The 18,007-nt window shown below is 40.3% G+C and overlaps 1 protein-coding gene across 2 annotated transcripts in view; it reads left to right on the forward strand.

Annotated features, from left to right (window-relative positions):
- The window catches only part of chd6 (chromodomain helicase DNA binding protein 6), a 95,741-nt gene that overhangs the window by 54,751 nt on the left and 22,983 nt on the right, over window positions 1–18,007 (forward strand). For both annotated transcript variants that reach the window (XM_030728474.1, XM_030728476.1), the window contains exons 5-23: window positions 1,724–1,877; window positions 3,160–3,309; window positions 3,637–3,702; window positions 3,805–3,866; window positions 5,516–5,633; window positions 6,308–6,394; window positions 6,548–6,685; window positions 8,145–8,266; window positions 11,396–11,639; window positions 12,904–13,080; window positions 13,214–13,357; window positions 13,555–13,653; window positions 14,285–14,441; window positions 14,782–14,992; window positions 15,185–15,380; window positions 16,419–16,583; window positions 16,699–16,878; window positions 17,213–17,323; window positions 17,797–17,999. In XM_030728474.1, coding sequence (XP_030584334.1) covers window positions 1,724–1,877; window positions 3,160–3,309; window positions 3,637–3,702; window positions 3,805–3,866; window positions 5,516–5,633; window positions 6,308–6,394; window positions 6,548–6,685; window positions 8,145–8,266; window positions 11,396–11,639; window positions 12,904–13,080; window positions 13,214–13,357; window positions 13,555–13,653; window positions 14,285–14,441; window positions 14,782–14,992; window positions 15,185–15,380; window positions 16,419–16,583; window positions 16,699–16,878; window positions 17,213–17,323; window positions 17,797–17,999 — 2,784 coding nt within the window. The remainder of the gene's footprint in view (window positions 1–1,723; window positions 1,878–3,159; window positions 3,310–3,636; window positions 3,703–3,804; window positions 3,867–5,515; window positions 5,634–6,307; window positions 6,395–6,547; window positions 6,686–8,144; window positions 8,267–11,395; window positions 11,640–12,903; window positions 13,081–13,213; window positions 13,358–13,554; window positions 13,654–14,284; window positions 14,442–14,781; window positions 14,993–15,184; window positions 15,381–16,418; window positions 16,584–16,698; window positions 16,879–17,212; window positions 17,324–17,796; window positions 18,000–18,007) is intronic.

Raw genomic sequence — 18,007 nt, forward strand, 5'->3', positions numbered from 1 at the left:
TTTGTGATTAAAATAGTTGGAAAGAAGTAAATTGTGAATTAATGGAGGAGGACAGACGAAAATAGCAACAGATGTGATGTAAGAAAGGAAGCAGCAGACTTATGAGAGACAGAGAGAACAAAATACCAGTGAGCATGAGAAGAGAAGAAGCTGCCGATGGAAGTGATGAAGACAATGGAGGGAAGAGATGATCAGTGCCATGAAAGGGGGTGGGGGGGTTCAGTAAGGATGAGAGGAAGATAAAAATGCTACAGGGATAATGGTGTAAAGGAAAAGGGTCCAGATAAGAAAGGAAGAGATTAGAAGACTGGAGAAGATGTTAGTGAGAGAGAAGATCCACAAAGAAGACCTTGTGAACTTTACTGGCTCGGGGTCATTTCCAGGTTACGCTCTGGTATCAGGTCATGTTTTGTTCACATAACACCAGACACAAAAAGATTAGAAAACCCTCATGTGGTGCAGTTTTAATTCCATCTTAATCTGCTGCTTTGTCTTTTCTCGCTGCTCACTTTGCCTCCGTTAAAACTGTGGCAAAGTGAGCAGCGAGAAAAGACATGAATTCACTGCAGTGTGAGAGAGAGAGAGAAAATGGGGTTAACTGGGGCAGGAGATGAATCTGTTTTGCTCCTCGGACCGTGGCTGTCACCAGTATCCAAAGTCACTCTCAGCAATTCACATTCCAGCTACTTATTAGGAACTGATGGTCACACTGTAAAGCCAGTGGTGGAAGAAAGTGATGAGAGTCGGGAATCTTCAATGATTTTCTGGCATTCATTTCCAAAACATGTCATGTACTGTATTTCAATTTTTAGTTTAGATTTTGACTATTTATGTCAACAATGCTTACTTAACAAACAAAAAAATATCTGCTTGAGAATGTCTAAATATTTATGTTCCTTTCTTTTGCAGTTTTAAGTGAATTGCTTTATGGCAGTATGATACATGAATGAAAGGAGGCAGACAAACTGCAGTGATCCCCAAAGGTTTTATTATAGTTAGAGCAAATATCAGGAAAGCTACAGAACTAGAAATGAAATAAAATTAAATTTAACAAAAAAGATGAAATGTGCCGACGTATGTCATTTTGGAAAAAACATTTCCATCATATCACAATTTGATTTTACTGTTTTTGACTAAATGAAGACAAAAAGAACCCCAAAGAGTTGTGAGTTGTAGGTTTTATAGAAGTACTAAAAGCTGTGGACAGGTCATTTAAATGAATTAAACATTGTGTTTTTCTTTTTCACCGTTAAGTCATTTATTACAATAGAAAGCTACTTCTTCTGCTCCTTTGCCACGAGTGGTCACCGCAGCTCTGCATGTTTGGTTTGGCTGATGCTTTTTCTGACGTGACCCCAGAGGCTGGAATCAAACCAGCGACCTTTCACTTGCCGAGTGAATGTGTTAACCACTACACCATCAGAAGCATTTATTAAAATATTGCGCCAAAAAAAAGAAAGGAAAAAAGTGCCTTTCTGTCATTTCTCATCCTCTGATTTTGCTGCCAGTCTAGTTGGTCTCAGTGATCGACCAGTGGTTGCCGTTTGTCTTTGTGATTAGGAAATAATAATATCTGAACATATTAGCACAAAGTGTAAGGGCTGAAAGAACCAGCTCGCCACAAATCCTCAGGGAGAAGCAGAGTTTCCAGCTGCTGAGTGAGAAAATACTGCTGCAGGCTGCTACAGTGGCGAATTACTCATCAGAATTCCTGCCCTCACAGAGATCCTGGCGCAGCGCCGGTGGAGAAGAAGAAGAAGGGGAAGAGGAGAAACCAGGTGCTGGCTGTTCAGGAGGGTGTGGAGAGTGATGACACTACCTCAATGTCAGCCATTAACATGGGTGGAGAGGACAGCCAAGACCCCCTTGATAATGCAGTGAGTGCACAGCAAAACTGGGTAGAGCCTGAACACAGTAGGTTATCATCACAGTATTTATGAAGACAAAAACCTGTACAGTGGATAAAAGGTTGATTTAAACACATTGTGACCAGCAGCAAAGCTTTATCAGCCAGCGCTGACCAGAGTGCTGTGCACATTATAAAATATGTAACATCAAAAATAGGTGCACAATACCAAACTGGAAAACAAGATTAAGGCCATTAAAATGAAAAAATACAAAAAAAAAAAGCAGGATAAAAAATAAATATCAAAAAATTAAGTTAATATCAAGTAAATTAAATACCAGGCACTAAATGGTAAGACCAGGAACATTTGTCTGTGAGGAAGCCTGCAATTCGAAGCAGTTCTTTTAGGATCTAAGAGGTCAAAAGTGGAGTGGAGACAGAGGAGCTCTGAGATCAGTTCTGGTGTTCAGGTATCCAGAACATCAGTGCCCGCACTGGTGTAATGCTTTTTTTTCTCCGTTTGCTGGTATCAGTTGGGAATCTTGCAGCAGCTACAGACAGTGTGGACTAACCAAGACACCGAATATCCAGCAGAGCAGATAACAGTCTTCGTGTCATTGAGAAATGGGGTGGGCTTTAGGAGATGGGTGGAGTTTTCCAAATAGGAAGGAATTTTTTTTTTTTTTTTTTTTTGTAGGAACAAACAGATAAAATTTTCATGTCAGAAAGTTATCAAAGTATCTGAATTAACTCAACATTCTTTCTTCCATTTGCTACAGTATCCACAGTGGGTAGGAGTAACATTGATACAGAATCACTGACATACAGAAGAGTGTAAACACTGTGATAGATTTCCATCACATCTGTTGTGATTAACAGTGTTAGATATCCTGTTTCTGAACATGTTAAGTTCTCGGGCTCTTTAGTTTACTTGGAGTTTAAGATTTTCTTTTAATCTAAATCATTACATTTTGCATTATATTTTCTTTAACTGTTACATTCCTTCCTAATTTAATTCCTTTCTTCTTGTCTCTCTTCATCATCTGTTGTGAATCATGTTGTTTTCTCCTGCCTTCTTTTTACTCTGTTCTTCTGTCCTTTTCTCTCCTCTTATCCTCTCACGAGTTCACCTCATTTTCCCTCCATTCTTCCTCTCAAACTTTATCTTACTGCATCATTTTCTACTTTTCTCCACTTTTGGATAGTCTTCCTAACTCTCTTGTCCTCGTTCCATCCTTGTCCTCTTGCAGTTCCCGTGTCACTTCCCTCTGTCTGCTACTTCGCTTTGTTAATTTTTCCCCCTTCTTCTGCAGAAGCGACGTTCAGGACGACAAGTCAAAAGGAGGAAGTACAACGAAGATTTGGACTTCAAGGTGGTAGACGATGACGGAGAGACTATTGCAGTTCTTGGAGCTGGTCGCATCGCGGCGCTCAATGCCACTGCTCTGGCATGGCAGGCTGAGGTAAGGACGGACATGGATGCGCATCTGGTTGTTTGTTACTTTTCTTCTCAATTATTTTATATATATTATAAACAAGATTTTATATTAGCATTATTTTAATGATAATGCCTACAAAATGAAGTGCATTGAGAATTTTTTTTTTAAACAGGCATTTAGTGTTTGTCACTTTGCTTTGAGGTCCTAGCATTAGGCATGTTTGCTGAAACATTTCGTTTTTGTCACTTAAGTTTGTTCTGGTGCTAAAGTGCGCTGCATCCTGCACTGTATTGCTGACTGTCTAAAGAAACCTGCACCTCCAGCAGCTAATCTTCTGATTCTGCCTCTCAGGAACCACCTGAGGATGAGGCCAACATCATTGAGAAAATTCTGGCTGTCAAAACGGTGAAGAAAGAGGTGAAGGAGAGAGAATGAACACACACGCGCATGCACACACACACACACGGCTTCAATCATAATGTTATTTTTCATGCACTTGGTGTGTCTCTTTCTCCTTAGACGTCATCATCAGAGGACCAAGCGGAGGAGATGGAGGAGTTTTATGTCAAATATAGAAATTTGTGAGTGCCTCTCTGTCACTGCTTATTCATGCATTTGCATATACTGAAAATTGATCATTTTAGCTGACAGTGTTCAGGTTGCTATTCTTGCGCAGGTACAGTATATCAAGTGCAGGCAGAATGATGGTTTCCTGTGCAACAGTGAGGACTTTCTTTTGCCTGTTCTGTGGTCATTGTGGGAGGAGGAACAGGTCGAGATGTCCCAAAAACAAGAGCTGCATTCAGGTTTGATGTCAGGTTAGACTGACTGTTGGCACAATGGTGCTTTATCCACCATGGATGCAAAATATTAGAACCACCACTCAGTCTAACATGGTCTGAAACAGCACTTCCAGCAGTGCTAACACCTTTGGACCAGCCACCTGATTACAAATGCTTATGTGGTCAAAGAATCTTGCGCCAGATCTGCATCGCTTAAAAGCATGAAACTGCACACTGTGCCCATATACACTGTGCACGCCTCCTGCATAGTTAGGCAATTGTAACATAATAAAATGATGACTTTGTCTGCACAGCAGCTGCTAGCATAGACAAAAATGTCAGCAATGACAATAATTAGTACTTTTGACAAATTAATCACTGGTAGGCAGGTTGTCAGTTACTTGTTGTGTTTCAGGAAGTTCAGTGTAATGATGGATCAGCAAATGACATGCAGTGCCAGACAGGAAACAAGGGTGTGTGCTCGTGTCCATATGCCAGTGTCTGTCCGTCCTAGACATTCATTTGGTGTCACATCTGTGACACCAAATGAATGTCTTCCCTTTGTTAAAGCTGTTAATCATTTTTATGACATTAATTTCTTCTAGGGAAATTACACACATGTTCTCTAAGCAGGGGCTTGTTGCCTTACATCCATGAAGCCTCACAAGCACTTAGTTCACTTTATCCCCGAGGCTCAGGCACACCAGCCAGTCCAGGGATCTCTCTGTATCCCACAGAAAGGTCCTACACAGATATACAGCAGTAATTAAGGTTATAATTTATTCTCTGCGGTGATGAATAAAACATGGTGGCTTTGCTTAAGACACAAAACTGAATCACCGTGAATGTTTAGCTTTTCCATCACTTTATTTGGAATAATGTATTCACAAATTAGAAAGATGCAGTAAGCGTGTAATATTTGTAGTATAAAAAAATCATCATTATGCATAATGCATTTTCAAATACATAAGCGGTTGCATAGGCAGCTTAGTAGCTGCGTGGTGGTTCTTAAGCACATCAGAGATATTTATAGTATTTTTCCATTCATGGATTTGCAGTTTGTATATTAAATCATGTATGTTGACCTGCAGCCACAGTAACAGCAGCAGCTTGTTTGGCTGTTGTTGCCTTATAATTAGGTAACTCTGATTAATCCCAATTAAGATAACAACTTCTACCCTAAAATGCGTGAGAATCATTTTTCTTAATTGATTTTTAACTGTTCATACAATTCAAAGAGACAAACACCTGATCAGGAAGTTCTGGGAATTCACCCATAAAAATGGAAAACTGTACCTGTATTTAAAATCATCTTCTTGTTCACCTCTGAGCCACTTTCAGTGTTGCTGCTATTTTAAGTTCTCCCCTCTGACATGCTGTTCTAACAGCTTTCATAAAAAAACAAAGTGTTCAGTTACAGGTTATATTTTTTTGTCACGTTTCTGTAGTTCCTACCTACACTGCAAATGGGCCACTCTGGAAGAACTGGAGAAAGATCCCAGAATCCACCAGAAAATCAAGCGCTTCAGGACCAAACAGGCCCAGATGAAACACCTGTTCACTGAGGTAACTTTAACCATCGTGTCCTTATCTGCTGTTCCCGACTATACGAAGGGTTAATATTCTCCTTTTTGAGCCTCACTAGACAAATTAATGTGTTGTTATCTAGTTAGGCCATTATCAAAGCCCATAACAAAATAATTATGAAAACGTGATGCCTAATAATTCACAGCACATCCATCCCGTGTTGCTGCAAAGTGTTCAAGGTGCTTCAGAGGTTAACAGGTAAACGCCATCGTGATGTAACGGGGCAACGCCGTTACACACCGAAGCATAATTTGTTCTCGACTGCACAGTTTCGTCTCCGTGGCAGTCGACCTTGTCAGACTTCATCTAAGAAAAATAGTTGTGGCGCAATTTTTTCTCTCTTCATCTTCTAGCCGAGTTGTTTGATGAATGGGTTCAAATATTGCAACGTGTCAAGGCAAGTCAGTTTTATTCATTTAGCTTAAAGTCACAGTTGGTCTCCGGGAGCTTTTTAGCTACTTTATGGGTGGGCAAACATGCAGAACTGCAGGTGCCACACATGTAGAGAAGAAAAAAATGGCAGCGGAAGAAATGTTACCGTGCTAATGATTAAAAATGATATTGTAAGTATGTTTCCACAATGTTCTTACTGTAAGACTATTTTTAGAATCCAAATGTATTTTCTTCTTGTCTCTCTTGCTCTGTTTCTGTAGCCCGATGAGGACTTATTTAACCCAGACTATGTAGAAGTGGACAGAGTGCTGGAGGTAGCTGTTACCACAGATACAGAGACCGGAGAGGTAGGTAACACATAAACACAGACACACTCCCACTGAGGTGTTTTTCTGGTTTGAAAGTAGCTATTACTGAAGATCCTCAGTGTGATGGTGCGCTCAGAATCCTGTGGCGCAAATACAGCATGTTTTTTTTTTTTTTTCTGTATGTGGTTGTAGGAGGTGACCCATTACCTCGTTAAGTGGTGCAGTCTCTCATATGAGGAGGCAACGTGGGAGCTGCAAGAGGACCTGGATCCAGAGAAGATCAAAGAGTTTGAGGAGATCCAGAAACTGCCTGCAGACCTCAGACACATTGTGAGTGGAGACACAATCGAAGACGAGTACAATAAGAAAACTTGATGCAGCGCTTTAAAATTAAGGAGAAACATTTTTGCTCATTAACAAACCTCAGTGATAAAGGTATACATTTACTGCAGGGAGAGAAAAATAAGAAGGAAAATGTTACACTTTGACAAAGGGTAAAAACAGTAGCACCATGTGGCAGATACTGCCTGATAATGGTGATGATTTACTATGTTGTTTCACACCGCCGTGTTCATGTTGGTCACTGTTCACTGGGGAGACGTTTAATCCCTTTAATCCCTTTGCATTAAGATGATCATTAGTTAAATTTCATTCACCACATCGGCTGAATTAGTGCTCAAGTTCTTGGATTAGTTGATGTAATAATATGTAGATTAAACAAATATGCTCAATTTTCTGTAAGTAATATTGATTTTGTGCAACTGTGTGCCCAACAAAGTAGTTGCCATTTTTTCTTCTCTGGTACAGGAAGAGAATATCCTTTTTTTTCTCAGTGCAGTCCACAGTGATGCGACTGGCTTATTCATTTATTATTTTCACAGCTGAGGCTCATTTGAATTTCTGAATAGATATGGAAATGTGGGCGGCAATTCAGACGTTTTGAGCCGTCTTAGATACATAGTGAGAGAAAACATTTACATTATAAAGTTAGGATGGTGGGAGGATAATAGAATGGAAACTGCACACCTGTACACCATTATGGCTTCATGTTTTATCTCCAGTCTGCCCACATCTCCACAACCACCGAGCCTCAAATTTGCCGTTTCGGTGTTGTTTCCTTTCCAGTGCTAATGAGTGCAAACACAGTTTTTTTTCCTTTTAATCCCTCACAGTCAGATTCATCTCAGACACGTTCTGTTCTGTAACTACACGTCTGAGTGTGACTGTTTAGTGTTAGCATGACTGCGGAGAAACATTTTTTTGTAAGCAGAAGAAAGAGATGGCGGTGACATGTTAGGTTGTTATTATCCTAACCCCTCAAACAGCACAAACTCTCCCAAGAGGTTGAATACAAAATTGTTGCTTTAATAGCAGTAATTTTATTTTCTAGGTTCTTTCAACTTCTGGGACATGCGGGAGTGAAAACTGAGGGAATTATTGAAGCTCTTTTGTCGCTATTAATTTAAAAACTAGTATAATCGCCTTCTTAGCAGCTGCCATCATCTTATTTGTCCATTCAACCTTATAAACTGACACAACTCACTTACCTTATTTCTGATTTATCAGAGGAACCAAATAATCATCCTGATTATATCCCAATTTTCCTGCATAGAATCTTGGTAATGATTTAGATTAAATAATACATCACATAATAATGGGTGGTAATGACTGTATTTTTACTGTTGCATTTTGTTTAGTAACGACTGAATTTGGTGCTGAAGTGTTACATAATCAAACTGTTAGTTAGTTGACAAACAGCACTGAAAGAACAATTGTGTTTACATCAAAGGAGCGTCCTTCTCCAGAAAAATGGCAGAAGTTGGAGCACTCTAGAGATTACCGGAATGGAAACCAGCTCAGAGAATACCAGTTAGAGGGAATGAACTGGCTACTGTTCAACTGGTACAACAGGTAAATATACCAGCACACTGATGTTCAATCAATCAAGGGTAAATTTGGGGCTAAATCAAAACAGAAATCAAGTAAAACTGAACAAATCACCTCTTGATTAATTATGAAAGTTTAAAAAAAAAAAAAAGACATAAACAAATTGAGTATTACTGTCAGTTATGCTTTGATTATACAGTGAGATCATGCACACATACTCAGATTGGCTGCATACATTGTTACTGCCCTGGCAGGCGCGTGTGTGGGGGTGTGTCCCTGACTCAGGTGCACAGCTGACTCCACTCAGCGATCAATCAACACCGCAGTATAAAAGCTGCGGAAAAGCGACGCCCAGTCTCTCAGCGGGCACGCTCGGGCAGTGTTGGAAATGTCTCCACACGGTGAAGTGTGTCGCTGTGTGCCAGCTTTACTGGTGTGTTGTGCTTCAGTTATGTGTTGAGCTACTAGTGAGCAGTTGTCACCTCCTGCAAGCAGAGAAGTGTTTTTCTTTTTTTCACCTTTAGACAATTTGTTCATTTTTCCTTTTTTTACCAGCATTCATGGTTTGCTGATGCTTTTCAAGCTGTCTCTTTAAGTTAAATGTTAGAATAAAATCTTGTTTTATTTTGTAGCCTTTTTTTTTTTGGTACCGGGATCATCACTCTCCGTAGCCATTTTTGGGGCCATAACATGCCTACATACAAGTAATATACACACATGCACTAGAAAACGTAACGGACACTTCCTGATTGGAAGAAGCAGAGGTCCGTTTGTTGTTTTAGGAAAACGATACACTAAAAAGTAAAATTAAAAATTGTTTGTGACTCACAGAGCAAGTGGGAAACTAGACAGAGGTACAAAAAAAAAGTTAAAAAAAAAGTACTGACATTCCTTACTTAAGTAGAAGTACAAGTACTTGTGTTAAAAAATACTCTGGTAAAAGTTGAAGTACTGGTTCAACATCTTTACTTAAGTAAAAGTAAAAAAGTACAGGCTCTGAAATGTACTCAAAGTAAGAAAGTAAAAGTAGTCACTTGGAGGACGTTTCTACCAACTATTTTTGTGCACAGCTAACTGAAAATAATACGTGAGAACACAAATGTTACTCCAATCTAAACTTTAATCCTAATGAATGCGCTCAGCTTGAATCTGTTCTGTAGGACACAAACTGTGAAAGGGAATTTAAGCACAGCTCTGTTCTCTGTGTCCTCCATAGTAGAGGGTGACTGTGCCTCCACCTAAACACAAACATGAGGATACTCAGGGGTTACAGTGGGATTCAGAAGGTGGAGGAACCCTAAGATCAGCTGTAGTGGCTCTGCATGGGGAGAAGAATCACAGCTTTCTATTGTGAGCTGCAGTAAATGATGTTGGTGTGCAGGCTGTGATCAGCTGACCTGCTCTGAGGTTTACTGCTCTGTGTGGATGAAGTGAACTCACAAAGATGTAACCCAGTATTTCACAGCTCTCTGAGCTGATCTCCATCCCCTACACTGACAGCATACAGGCTGTAGAAATGTTGGATTCAGTGAATGAATCTCAGCATCAGCAGCTTTGATTCAAACTCATCTCTGCTGCACTGATGTAACCTGTAACTCTGACCATGAACACAGCCTCTGTGCACCAACACAGAGCTTTACTGTAAATACAGTACAAGCAGCTAAACTGTTTATCACACATTAAACTGCAGTATTTTCATACAATCTTTGAATTACACAAAGTCAGCATCCTTCAGCTTGTTTTGCAGTCCTTCCCTTTAAATCTAGCCTCTCTTCTTCCTCTCCTCTCCTGTCCTCTTTCTCCATCTCTGAGTGAACTTCTCTCTCTTTGCTCTCCCTGAAATACAGCAGCTCTTCTTTTAGCTAGCAGACACACTGTGTGACAAACTGCACACACTTTGTGTGTTTGCTGATATTTGATGAGCATTTAGAAACATTGTATTTAAAATTACCTGCCACACGTTATTCCTTTTATTTTAGCTCCTCTTCAGTAGCGCTAGCTAAGATGTTTATGTCCTGGGAGCACAACTTACGGACTCGGTCAGGCCCGCTGTAACTCCTGATTATAGCGCTATAAATGATACATTAATTATATGGGTTTGTGTATTTAATCCCTTTGTACCGATAAGCCCCGGTGATGGAGGATACGCAGTACGATTGTCTTTTATGTGTTATTGTTCCTTCATTTAGGCTAAAAGCAGTTTGATGTTTGATGGCGCAGTGACTGGAAATGAAAACTTTTCTCAGACGCGTTAAACCTAAAATCACGAGTCTGTTTTGAAAATGTAAGAAGTAGGAAGTACAGATACTGTACTTAGTATTCATTTTTCTGACTACTTTTTACTTTTACTCCCTACATTTTTACACAAGTAAGTACAGATACCTGAAAAATCTACAATAACAAAGTATTTGTACTTCGTTACTTCCCACCTCTGCATCTAGATGTCTTTTTGTGACACACTTGTATGTTCTGCATGTGGACATGATTACATTTTTGTCATGATCCTTTGAGCCACGCAGACGCTGAAACTGTAAAAACTCAGCGGCAGCGCCACAGTGACAGAGTACTCGGTTACACTGAAACTGAATTAATCTGTCTGAGGTTAAATAGAGATGGCTCACTCAGCAGATGACATTTCCCAAATATTCATAAAGAGATCAAACAACAAATACACACCTACTAGAGCGCTGAGAATATTTTATGGCTTCGTTCTACATACATTTCAAACCCAGACTAAAATGAGCCCCGCTGCTGGTCTGAAACAAATTAGTTCCCCGAAAAGTGACTCATGTATAAATGTGGTCCAGAGAGTCCGAGGTTTCCTGTCACTTCAAAGATACAAAAGTGTTTGCATCTATACAGCCATGTTGGGTCTGGCTGTTCAGTAATTATAGAAGCATGAACTGATATTTTAAAATCACCGTTTCAACGCTTAAATTTTCAAACCTCAAACTTATATTTCATATTTAACTGAAATCATCATTTAGATGAGTAGAATTTGTATGTTTTACTGATTTATGCCTCAAGATGCAGAGTTCACATTTTTATCACCAGAGTGTTGAGACAGTTTTGTTTACACAGATTGTAATCCAGTAAATACTAAAATTTACTGTACAAATTTGCACAAATGGATGTCTCCGTTTTTCATCCTAGAAAAAACTGCATCCTAGCAGATGAGATGGGTTTGGGAAAGACCATCCAGTCCATCACCTTCCTCTACGAGATCTTCAGCATGGGAATGCGTGGCCCCTTCCTCATCATCGCCCCTCTGTCCACCATCACCAACTGGGAGAGAGAGTTTCGCACATGGACGCACATGAACGTCATCGTGTACCACGGCTCGCAGATCAGCCGGCAGATGATCCTGCAGTACGAGATGTTTCACAGAGACCCACAGGTAACGCTCGACTACGGTCGTCTCCTCCCACTGATCACCCAGTCAGTGAATCAGCTGTGAGATGTTTCTCTAAACAGCTCCTGAGGTGTGTTTATTTCATCAGTGTAGGAATCTGTTTTATTTACGCTTCCTGCTTGTAGTTAAAGTGTGTGTGTGTGTGTGTGTGTGTGTGTGTGTGTGTGTGTGTGTGTGTTTTAATCCATACATCTATCAGTCTCAATGATGTTGTATATTAATTACTATGAATTGTTGTAATCTGGAGCAGGGAAGTTGTGACAGAAATGCGAATGTAACTGTGAATAAATTATAATAAGTACATAATTCTAGGCCTTATGTTAACCAGTGTCATTGTTAAATTGCTTTGTACATGATTTAAAAAAAAGGCTTTGTTTACTCTGTAATCACTAAATTAAAATTGAAAGAAAATTGGGATGCCACATGGTCCAGCTTCTCCCATGAAAACAAGTCTGTTTGATTTTGTTCTTGGTCTGTAAGAAATTGTGATGGTGACATTTTTCAGTATTTTTTTGACAGAAGGCCTAAAGGCTGAAGACTAAATTGCCAAACTGAAATAAAAATACAGATGAAGCCAGTCTTCCAGTTTGGAGTTAGAAAATCCACTTTGGACAGTGTTCACAGAGCAGGCGCAGAGTCTTTGGTCGGTCGAGAGTTATCGCAGTGGTGGAGTCAGTTTTTCTGCACTGTTGTTAAACATCTGCCTTAATATTTATTGTCAAAGCTGAGGCTGTTGAGCTGCACATGTTTGGGTTTGTTTCTCTGCTTACAGTGAAATCAGTAAGAACTGGAAAAACTTTGTTGTTATTCACAAACACGCTTTCACTCTGCTTGCACACATATTCAGTATTGTGTTAGGGTGCTTATTGCTGTATACATAATAGAAAAGAGGGGATATGATTACTATAGTGTACGTATTTGTTATGCAAGCTTTAATTTTTATCTCAGGGCGTGAATACTAAGTTTATTCATGCTTGCAAAATGTAGCTGTTGAGCAGTTTCTAAGTTGGTTTTTTTTTTTTTGAGGCATTTTGAATTTATTTGTGAGTCAGCAAAAGTGTTATAATATCCATCTCTGAATACCAATTTTTTTAAACAGTAGAGAGAGGGCGGGAGGGAGGGATGTATGATGGACAATAAAGATCCCTGGGATTAAAACTGAACCACTGATATGAAATTTGCTTTAACCATTTGATTATCCTGACCCTGAAATATGAAGTTACTATTCTCACCCTTCCCTCTGTCACAGGGTAACACAATCCCAGGTGTGCTTAAGTTTCATGGGCTGATCACCACCTTTGAGATGATCATGGCTGATTGTCCAGAGCTGAAAAAGCTGCACTGGCGCTGCGTGGTGATCGATGAAGCCCACCGACTGAAGAACAGGAACTGCAAACTGCTTGAGGGTCTCAAACTCATGAACCTGGTTAGTGTGTGTGTGTGTGTGTGTGTGTGGGTGTGAGAGAGAGAGATTTTCCTGTCAACCTCATTGGGTCACTCAAACTTCAGTTTAGATGAATGTAATTACAAACAGCAGATTCTGTGTGACGTTCTAACAGGAACACAAGGTCCTGCTGACGGGAACCCCTCTGCAGAACTCAGTGGAGGAGTTGTTCAGTCTGTTGAACTTCCTGGAGCCGCTACAGTTCCCTTCAGAAAGCACCTTTCTGGAAGAGTTTGGAGACCTCAAGACTGACGAGCAGGTATGCCCGGTGAACTGTGCTCATAGAGATGATTGTTGTAGAATTCAGCCAAGAAAATCCTGCTAAAAACATGCAGAGGAAGTTTTAATGTTTTGTGCTGCCATTGCTGTTCTCTCCTGTGTCCTTATGTTGCCTTGCTGTTTATTTTTTCCTCTTATTTAACATCACGTTCACACTTTGTCTGATTTCTCCAACAGGTGAAGAAGCTTCAGGCCATTTTGAAACCCATGATGCTGAGAAGGCTGAAAGATGATGTAGAAAAAAATCTTGCACCTAAAGAAGAGACGATCATAGAGGTAGGGCTGCGCTTTTGTGTGTGCTCGATATAAAAAGATGTAACGTGATGCTCATATTTTTTTTACAGTTCACTGAGTTCTTTGCAGTGTTGGGAAGTATTTTTATCTCACTCCGTTCTGTTTTGGCTGAATGATTCACCAAATATCACCGACAAAAGCGTCATTCATTTGGCTACAATAATGAGTCCAGCAATTGGACTTATTTTTTTTCTCAGCATTATTAGTCTTTATTAGTCTCTTAAATCACAACTAAAGTCTAAATGAAATTAAAATGAAGTTGTCTGCTAATTAAAATGAGCAAATTAAAGCTGCAGTATGCGGGTATGATGCAGTGCATTCAGATGGAGCCCCTCTGTGTTGAATGTGTTTGTCTGCGTCTGGGATTGTTTCCTCGGAGTGCTCCAGGTTCCCGTTATATTCCAAACACATACAGGTTTGGGAATTAGATAATAGGATCTGTTTGTATGTCTTTATTGACTGTTACAACAGCATGTATGACAATAAGGAAATGAGATTAATATAATAATTTTACGTGGCAGTAAAATTAAAAAAAAAAAAGATCAAATCAAAATGTGAAATATTCAGGATCCTGTTTGATTTATTAATTTTTTTCTTTCCTGTGTTTCTCCAGGTTGAGCTGACCAACATTCAGAAGAAATACTACCGAGCCATCTTAGAGAAGAACTTCTCCTTCCTGTCCAAAGGAGCGAACCAGCACAACATGCCCAACCTCATTAACACCATGATGGAGCTGCGCAAGTGCTGCAACCACCCCTACCTGATCACAGGTAAGAGCAAACATGCAAGCACACACACACACTCACTGACCTTGTATGTATGAATCTGCTTCCTTTGTCTTATCTACACTTCTTTCATAACACATTTATTTTTAATTATAATATATTCATTACATATTAATGTGTTAGCTAACTAGATTTACAGTAGCATGTCGTTCAACTGTCAGCAAGTCAGAACAGTTTAGGAAAAGAAACAGTGACTGTGAGAGTTAACTGTATTTAAGTGCAGTCCCATCTCTGGTATGTTTCCTGAGCTGTGTAGAGCACTCTTAAATAGATATTTACCTTCCTTCGCCTCAGCTTGCCTTACCTTTTCCTTCATGTTTTTCAGGAGCTGAAGAGAAGATTCTGGAAAGCTTCAAGAAGAGCCACAGTCCAGACGCACCAGACTTCCAGCTGCAGGCCATGATCCAGGCAGCCGGGAAACTGGTGCTCATCGACAAGCTGCTGCCAAAACTGCTGGCCGGAGGACACAAAGTCCTGGTCTTCTCCCAGATGGTCCGCTGTCTGGATATCCTGGAGGACTACCTCATACAGAGACGGTAAGCAGAAAATACAGCAAGCTAAGAAGGACTGAGGTAATATTGGAAGTAGGGAACAGTCAGGCTATAAAATTGAAGAATATCTGAAAAGACAAAAAGATTGTGAAACGAATGAATGATTTTGTGCAACATATGACGAAGAGGAGAAATATTGCATTTACAAACACATCCATGTTGGTGCGTTTTATCCAGCTACACCTATGAGCGCATCGATGGTCGTGTGCGTGGGAACCTGAGGCAGGCAGCCATCGACCGGTTCTGTAAGCCAGATTCAGACCGCTTCGTGTTCCTTCTCTGCACCAGAGCTGGAGGGCTGGGAATCAACCTGACAGCTGCTGACACCTGCATCATCTTTGACTCAGACTGGAACCCCCAGAATGACCTGCAGGTGGGCACAGAGCTGGGCGCAGCATCCAAAAAAGCCAGAACAAATTTGCACATACTGTATATAACGGCAAACGCGGCTGAGCCCAGAATGACGACTGATACAGAAATGAGTTTGTGTTGTCAGAACGTGATAAAAAAGAGAGAGAGAGAGATCTTCTGTCCTAATCATGCTCTCGTTGACGGCGCTAACTTGGTGCTTGTCTCATTCATGTAATATGTAGTGACATTTGTGATGAATAGCGGGATTGCAGTGGTTGACAAAATGCACGCTTGAAAGGATGACTTGAATAATGAAGTGAGCATGCAGTGTTACTCCACTCTGTAGGTATAAGTTCTTGAGAAATGCTTGTTTCTGTATCTTGTCATGCTCCGAGCTGTCTTCAAATCTCTGCAGTTGGGAAGGTTTTTCATTAATGTCTTTCATATTTGGTGGTTGTGTCTGCCTTTTTGTCAAGACCTTGTGTTTGTCTTCTTTGTTGACCTGTTAAATGTGAAGCGTAATGATTACAATTCATTAAAACTACAGGAGAAAATGTCCATGTGAAATTTGTAAAAAAGGTTGAATCACAGTCTTAAAAAAAAAACTGCCTCTGTTAACTAATTAACTAGTTTTGCCTGCATTTATCTTTATTACACTTAATGATGGAAAGTAATTAAAGCTATAGATAATCACCCTCCTGGGTTTCCTTCCCAAATGGACACACAAACCTCACCTAGAAAGTGTCCAGAAACCTCTTTTAGCCCTCTGTAGAGAAACAAGGCATCCAACTGGCAGCAGACAATGAAGGCAAAATAAATGAGAAGCTTAGAAGTGTGTGTAATAATAATAACAGTGATAATATTAATAATTTACCGTTATTCTGAATGTGGGCCATCTTAGTCACAAGCACTGATGCAAACATCATGCAAATCTTACAGATTTACATTTACTTTTTTTTTTTTTTACCTTTTCTTTAATGATTAATTAGTTTCAGTGTCTCATAAAGTCTTTGTAAACCTAACTGAGAGCTTTACACATCGCCACCTCCCACTCTTATAGGCCCAGGCACGCTGCCACAGGATTGGCCAAAGCAAAGCGGTGAAGGTCTACAGGCTGATCACCAGGAACTCTTATGAGAGGGAAATGTTTGACAAGGCCAGTCTCAAGCTGGGACTGGACAAAGCTGTCCTTCAAGACATCAACCGTAAAGGAAGCCTCAATGGGGTAAGAGATGAGTTCTTAATGGAATATTCTTAGATTGCATAAGATTGTTTAATCTGTTTCTGTGTATGTATGCAAAAAAACACGAATCCAAGCTTGTGTCTGTATTTTGCTGCAGGTGCAGCAGCTTTCAAAGCTGGAAGTGGAGGATTTGTTGAAAAAAGGAGCGTACGGAGCTTTAATGGACGAAGAAGACGAGGGCTCCAAATTCTGTGAAGAAGACATTGATCAGATACTTCAGAGACGAACTCAGACAATCACCATCCAGTCTGAAGGGAAAGGCTCCACGTTTGCTAAGGTGGAAAACCTCAAACATCACAGAACGCCTTTAAGCCTGAAATTTAAAAAAGTTGGAGGGTTTGCTGTGGAGTGAAATGGTGTTTTATTTGGTCCCATTCTAGATGGGACCAAATAAAACACCAGTCTCGATGGTGTTTCTCAAGCTTTGAAAGCTGAATGCTTTAAATAGTTTGACATGAAGATCAAATGTGAAGGTACTAAATATTTGTGCTAAACCTGAGAAATTGGCAGCTTAAGTCCAAACGTTTGGTTGTAAGCCAGCTTCTGTCAAAACCCAGTAAACATCAGTTTGAGTCTCAGTACTTTTTTCTCCCTTCTGCTTCTTTCTTCAGGCCAGTTTCATCTCGTCTGGGAACAGAACAGACATTTCTCTGGATGACCCCAACTTCTGGCAGAAATGGGCCAAGATCGCTGAAGTAGAGATAGACTCTAAATCAGAGAAGGTACAGAGACTGACAGAAAACATAAGACTTGCTTATTAGAAGGAAAAATAAAGGCAGCTAGAAAAGGAAAATAGTTAATCCAACAGGCACAATGACCATGAAGGCGAAGGAAGGAAAAATTGGGAAGAGGATACGAAGGAAGGAGAAAGGAAGCATACTTTTTTCCTTCCTAACAGAAAGCCTGCTTTAATGATTCAAGTAGAATGCACAAACTGTAGCTGTCTTCAAACTGTGTGTGTGTAGGTGTGGGCGATGATTTGTGACCTGAATCCTAAAAAACTGAAACCTCCAGTGAGCCGAGGACAAGTTTGTGTTTTTCGTCCTTTCCCTTCTCCTCAGGTGTCGCTCTCTTTTGCGCACAACCAGAGGATAAAACTGTGACAGATCTGTCCTCACCCGTGCTTCATCTTGTTACTAGAAAGGCTTTTATAATTCTTTGTCACATGCCGTCTACATTCCCCTTTTCGATGCAGGAGTCGCTGGTGATTGACACGCCCCGTGTGAGGAAGCAGACCCGTCATTACAACTCGTTTGAGGATGATGAACTGATGGAGTTTTCAGAGCTGGACAGCGACTCAGAGGAGCGGCCCTGTCGAACGCGTCGCCTGGGTGATCGCAGCCGCCGGTACCTCCGTGCTGAATGTTTCCGGGTTGAAAAGAATCTTCTAATATTCGGGTAGGACC

The sequence above is a fragment of the Archocentrus centrarchus genome, chromosome 5 (genome assembly GCF_007364275.1).
Source record: "Archocentrus centrarchus isolate MPI-CPG fArcCen1 chromosome 5, fArcCen1, whole genome shotgun sequence".
Taxonomy (NCBI): Eukaryota; Metazoa; Chordata; class Actinopteri; order Cichliformes; family Cichlidae; genus Archocentrus; species Archocentrus centrarchus.